The sequence below is a fragment of the Perca flavescens genome, chromosome 16 (genome assembly GCF_004354835.1).
Source record: "Perca flavescens isolate YP-PL-M2 chromosome 16, PFLA_1.0, whole genome shotgun sequence".
In the NCBI taxonomy this organism is placed as follows: domain Eukaryota; kingdom Metazoa; phylum Chordata; class Actinopteri; order Perciformes; family Percidae; genus Perca; species Perca flavescens.
The window spans coordinates 22,026,579-22,033,464 of NC_041346.1; the positions used below are offsets into that span (position 1 = coordinate 22,026,579).

The window sequence follows — 6,886 nt, forward strand, 5'->3', positions numbered from 1 at the left end:
GCCGTGCTGGGTTTGGAAAGATATTTAGAAATGATGTTTGGGTGAGATCTTAACTGTGTCGTGCTCGGGTCGGGCTCGAACATAAATATCTTAATGCCTGTCGGGCTTGTGTCGGGTCCGGTTACTGCTTTGTCGGACGCGGGCCGGGCTCGGACAGAAAAATGCGGCCCTATCCGCACTCTAAAGCCAACCTCATGATTGCGCTAGAGGAAACGTCAGGAGATCAACAAACTCATTAGGATTCATCTTCTGGGGACCATGAATGTTTGTTCAAACGTTTCTTCCAATCCATCCAGTAGATGTTGAGATATTTTACTAGATAAATGAAAACATTGATCGGTTGTGGACGCTAGAGAAAAAGTCAGGTGATCACCTAGTCATTAGAAGTTATCTTCTGGGGAACAAGAATGATGTGGTGGTGGGCCGACAGACTCACCAACATTGCCACCGGTGGAGCAATGTTATATGTAACATGTAACATGGGCAAATAGCAAGAATGCTTCACTGGTATCTCAGAAACATGTTGAGACTGAAAATATTTTCACAAACACTAAACACTGTGTCTGCTGTCAGTCCTGAAGCTATAATGGCAAAAACATGCAAATGGTTGCACACTCACAGTGAAAGAAAATCTGGTTTCCCTTTCCTGTCCTGAGCAGAACTAACAGGATCAGGACTGCTGCTGAGAAACAACATGACTCTTAACAGGCTTCTCACTCTGACACAATTTCAACAATGTAGCCCCTTGTAGGTACCAGCCACCAAGCCACACCACAGTAAACAAATTGACTATTTTAGGCTGAAATAAGGGTGCTGGACAGAGCCAGCCTTGCTGTCTTTATGCTAAGCTGATGGCTGTAGCTTCATATTTAGCGTACAGAGTGGTATCGATCGTGTCAGTAGCGTTAACTCTTGTAAAGAAAGCTAATATTAGTATTCTCCAAAATGTCAAACGATTCCTTTAAAACAAAGGAGGACATAATGTTTTGCTTAACAACATAAAATCTCAATTCCAACACTTTTGTGTTAATTTGCAAGAAATAAGCAATTTATTTCAGTCACTGAGACACTCCTCTTGAAAGTTTTCTCTTCATCTCTGACAAATGAGCTCCCCGCACCGTTAAAGTTGAGTCTGAATCAACGTGAATGTAGCTGCTATTTCGTCGGCATTGTTTGAGACAAACAGAGCTATTGTGCTCTGTCTCTGCCATCTGTGGACAGTTTAGTGCCAGCGGGTGGGTCAGCCTCTCCTGGGACTCTAAAACAGATCGACTCTGTTTGAATTCATAAACTGTAGACAGACGTAGAGAATATACTGCAGACATGTTGATTGACAGCACATAAACAACAATGGACAGGTACACAAGAACATCTTGTTATTGTTCCTGATATTTTACCTAGTTGTAATTTAGACAAACAAGATGCTCATAAGTGGCGTCATGTTTATGTGTCTCTGCTCTGACCAGAATTAAAAGGTCTTATTTAATAAGATATAAGAGATATAAAAGGATAGGAGTGAGACAAAGGTTTTGACACAGTAATATACATGAATAAATATGTTGATTCACACAGACATTCACACATGTTTCCTTTGGTCATCCTGGTTTCCTCTAACAAAGAGGAATGTCTACCTTCACTCTCTCTGTGTTGTCACCCAACATCACATGAATGAAGGAGGACATCAGATCCTGTTTGTTCTGCCTCGGACACGAGACGTGTGATCCAATTTTTCCTCAGTGTCTTCAAGCTGAAGTTGATCTAATGTGCGTGTCTGTTTATGTGCATGCATGAGTAATAGATTAGTCACTAGCAGTGTGAACTGTTATGGTTAAGGGAAAAAAAGCCACAGCTGTGTTCATCTTGATCCAGCTGTTTCTCTTTACTCTCACCACATCCTCAGAAAACTTGTGTGCTGTGCTAGTTTTTGACTAAACACAAATTTATTGAGAAATAGTCAGCATATGAGCCACAGTTGAAATAATAAAGGCATTTAAATGGGATTTTGGCACAAGACAGAGCGTCAAGATTTGATAAGAATGCAGGAGCCAGGTCATTTCAGTTTAAATTGTACTTAAGTGGTGCATATTCCCAAGCAAACTGACACATTAATTAAACTACTGGCTGCAGATTGGACACAACAAGATTTCATAGCTGAGGAGCACAACAGGCTTGGAGACTCTTTGTTCACATCAAACCTGCAAGATTACCTGCTGAATATTTTAATGTATTTTCATTCTGTGTGTGTTCTGTAAGAAAACTGACTTCTGTTTCTCTGTCTAACCACTCTCTTTTGCTCACTGCGTCTCTGCAGGGAAGTACATTTTAAGAACTACACTCTGCTGCAGCTGGACGAGGAGTTTTCTCGGGGACGGGGTCTAGACGTCGGGGCCCGAGCCTGGAAGGGAGGCAATGTACTGCTTTTCTTCTGCGACGTGGACATCTACTTCACCGTTGACTTCCTCAACACCTGCCGACTCAACACGCAGCCCGGTGAGACGTTTACAATTTTAACATTAAAGATTGACAGAATTAACATTAAAGATTGACAGAATTAACATTAAAGATTGACAGAATTAACATTAAAGATATCTGCCAATTACATTGCAGTGCATGTGTTTGAAGATAGCTTTAATTATGATATGTAAAATGTAACTTTTCACAAATACTTTAAGATCGAGGCATACACCTCTATATATGTGCGCCTGCTCTACCAACTGAGCTAACCTGGCCACGCACAAATACCTTTTTTAAGGATATCCATAACTCTTTTGTAGATATCTTGAAGGGATTTGTGACTAGTAATAATTTTAATTCAAGATATCTTCATTGTAGTTTTGACTGGTCCTACTTTCAGTTTCAGATATCTACAATTGAATTTTGACTAGTAATATCTTAGTTTGAGATCAGATTTAAATTATGACTATTCAAAATTAAATTTAAGATATCTTCAGTGTGACTTTTGCCTGGTCATAGTTTAAATGTAGATATCTTGAAATCACATTTCATTTTAGGAAAAATTTAATTGTAGACATCTCTAATTCGATTCTCCATACAACTCAATAATTTGTTCTTACTTAGACGTAATTAAAAAGATCTCAGATTTAAATTTTGACTAGTTAAAATTTAATTACAGATATCTGTCATAAATGCATTGTGGGTATCTGTAAAGTTAATAAATGATACAACAGCATGAAGACTTATGTTATGTCATAGATATCTTTACAATGATTTCTTGTTCTTGTTATTATGACTTGTTAGAATGCATTATAGATGTCTCAAATGTGATTAAAGATGGTCAAGGGAAAAATATGTCTTACCCTACAAACACAAAAATACACCATTGCCTCGTTGTCTGACACTGTCGTCTCACTCCCTCTCAGGTAAAAAGGTGTTCTACCCGGTTTTATTCAGCCAGTACAACCCAACTCTGATCTATGGAAGTCCTGAACACGTCCCACCTGTGGAGCAACAGCTGGTAACACACACCAATCAAGTCTATCTTCTCTCTTTTCTTTTTCAAACACTGTGCAAACCACCTGTGGAAAATATCATATTTAGTTCTGTGCTACATCGCTGAGAGTTTTAGAAACATTTCCTCTCTCCAGCTGCTACAAACTCACAGAAGCATCCTCCTGTTGATGTGCCTCCCAAGTGTGTTGAGCTGATATATTTCTGTCCATAAGCTCTCTAAGACTTGCACTTCTTTTCTCTGCAGGTGATCAAGAAAGACACAGGGTTCTGGAGGGATTTCGGTTTCGGCATGACCTGCCAATACAGGTCCGACTTCATCAACATAGGTAAATATTTGTGGTCATGCCCATCAAAACATCTTAGTAATGCAGGAATTCATAAATAGTTGCTCTTGGGGGTTGATTATCTTTGCAGAGGTGTTACATAACGGAGGGTAAAAATGGGCTATATAATGGTGCCATGGCTTAATGGGTATGAATACCTTCAGAACACAAATGGTTCAATATTACATTTCTTAGATTTTATTACATTGCTCTGCATGAAATAGCTCTGAGCAGCAGCAGCATATAATAGCATATTTCACAGCTCCCTTGCCCTCTGTATCTGTATATTAGTTGAGGAATATTGGTTCTCATAACAGATTTAAATCAATTTAGTTTTCCTCCAAAGTGACCAATCTCATGATCAATTAAAGACTACAATTAAATTCAGAGTGGTTTATTGTTGGCCCAAACACACACACACACACACACACACACACACACACACACACACACACACACACACACACACACACACACACACACACACACACACACATACGGAAGCATGCAAATGATCTCACTTAACTGTGCAATAATTATTTAAACAAGCTCCAAGAAGGACAATAATGTGATTTAAAGGATAGTCAACATTTTAGTCGATTATTCACTTTCTTGCAAAGAGTTACAGTATGTGCAAGTATATGTATTTATGTATGTAAACGCTGCAGCTTTATATTAACCATACAGACAAATCAGTATTCTCATCTAACTCTTGACAAGAAAGGGAAAATGTGTTTCCCCAAAATGTCAAACTATTCATTATTCATAATTAGGTTGTGCAATTTAATGTTCATACACAAATGAACACTTCATCTGTTGGGTTCATATTCCTGCCTCATCTCTTTTTACACCTAGAGCATGAGTGTAAAAAGGGAGACAGACAGAATAATCAAAATAAAACTGCAGAGAGACACAAAGGATGAGCAAAAGCAGACACGAGTACTTCCAAAGATGCAAGTGTAAACATGTCTGGTTGAGAACTGTTTTGCAGCATCAGTCTACAATGTCCTCACCGCCCCTTTATGAAACAACAAACAAGGCTGAGTGCTGAACTGATTATGATCACACACTGTAAACCCTCATTAGGATTCATAATCAGCGTTCCTTTAAGAGGAAGTAAACACAGTGCTGAAGACATAAATTACTTAGAAATGTTTGCATATCAAAAAGGTTTAAAATCTCCATTTTACACAACAGCACATCCTATGATGGTATAATAAAGTTTTACTGCATTCCCCTTCTGCTCTCTTACCTCTAGGAGGTTTTGACATTGACATCAAGGGCTGGGGCGGGGAAGATGTCCACCTGTACAGGAAGTACCTCCATAGCAACCTCCTCGTGGTCCGAGCACCGTCACGAGGCTTGTTCCACCTGTGGCACGAGAAACACTGCGCTGATGAGCTCCCTCCAGACCAGTACCGCATGTGCATGCAGTCTAAGGCCATGAACGAGGCCTCGCACGGCCAGCTGGGGATGCTGTTCTTCAGGCACGAAATCGAAGCTCACCTCCGCAAACAGAAACAACTGCAAAACTTAAACCCGAAGAAGACATGAAGACTTAAAGGTGGTTGAATTATAATAACTGCAAAGACTGCAATAACTTGAAATAACGCAGATAAGACAACTTTAAAGGAATAGTTCAACATTTTGGACAGTATGCTAATTTGTTTTCTTGCAGAGAGTTAGAGAAGAGTATAGATATCCCTCTCAAATGTAAGATTGGTATCAATCGTCTCATCTCAGCAAGAAAGAAAATAGGTGTATTTCCAAAGAGGCGAACTACTCCTTTAATGAAAAATGTGAAGACTTTTTACTTTTCTTCAAAGATAATTTTTTTGTGCATTTTAGTGGACAGTTGAAGATGTGAAAGGGGAGAGAGAGGGGGAATGACATTCAGCAAAGGGCTGCAGGTTAGAATTGAACCCGCGGTCGCTGCGGCAAGGACTGAGCCTTTGTACATGGGGGTGTACGCTCAACCAGGTGAGCTATCCATGCGCCCCAGTTTTTTGACTTTTCAAGGACTCTGAGCAATGTGTTGCTCTGAAAAGGACAACAAAAAATTAGGGTGAATTCAAACTGGCTTGAGGAACACATCGACACAACTGGAGTTGGACATTATTCAACAGACTGTCTGAAACCATCTGTAATTTAATATCCATTTGTAATTTCCTCTGTAACTGCAGGAAAGTCTTTTAGAAGGAAAATACAGCACCTTTGTTTGAGCTACGAAGTGCTTCTGAACTTTGTGCCTTCTGCAAATAAAACCTGAACACGGTCTTTTCAAGATGGCCAGTGAAGAATTGAACGTGCAGGTTTTATATGTAGGGAAACAGAGCCACCTAGTGGACTGAAAGTGGACAACATGTTGGTGCATAAACAATGAAGGACTCTTTTAATGCCTGGAATGGCCTTGTTTTTTAAATAAATTATTAATTCCTTTATTTATGTTTGTTATTAATTCTTAAATGCCACCATGTATAAGTATTATTACTTCTGATCTGTTATTGCCTGGACAATATTCTGTGTGGGTCCATTCACCTCTATCATGAATGGTGCTGAGTCAAAGAAAAACATTGTAGGTTAGGCTATTTATGCCCAGCATGTTAAATAATAAATACAAATACATATATTTTATATTATAATATAATGTTTATTTAAAATAAAAATGTAAAAGATAAAACATAATGTAGATTGCCCTGACGTTGACGATGGCTTAACAAGTCAGAATGAGACTTATTGATCCTAATATTTTTGTTTTTGTCAATCAAATTACATTACATGTATTACTGAGCAGTCACAGAAACTGGCGATGTTAGGTTTAGAGATATAACTGCCTCGAGTGTTCCTTTATATTTGTTTTAATATATATTATATTTTTGTCTCCCATAAATCTTGCTCCAGCACTTCAATTAAAGCGAGCTGTACATTTGGTGGATGACCATAGATGTGAAAAGAGGCACTTTTTGAATCATGTTGTTATTGTTTGCTATTGAAACATTCCTTGTGAAAAGATACATTAAATATAATTGAAATGTACATTTCAAGTTATTTTTTCACTTCATGTAAATGAGTTGAATAAACCTATTTCTGCA

At 38.5% G+C, this 6,886-nt stretch overlaps 1 protein-coding gene across 1 annotated transcript in view; it reads left to right on the top strand.

Annotated features, from left to right (window-relative positions):
* Positions 1–6,886, top strand: part of csgalnact1a (chondroitin sulfate N-acetylgalactosaminyltransferase 1a) — a 28,713-nt gene extending 21,827 nt beyond the window's left edge. Inside the window, exons 6-9 of the mRNA XM_028602636.1 lie at positions 2,312–2,490; positions 3,381–3,475; positions 3,716–3,797; positions 5,053–6,886. Of these exons, the coding sequence (XP_028458437.1) occupies positions 2,312–2,490; positions 3,381–3,475; positions 3,716–3,797; positions 5,053–5,348 (652 nt within the window). The 3' untranslated portion in view covers positions 5,349–6,886. The remainder of the gene's footprint in view (positions 1–2,311; positions 2,491–3,380; positions 3,476–3,715; positions 3,798–5,052) is intronic.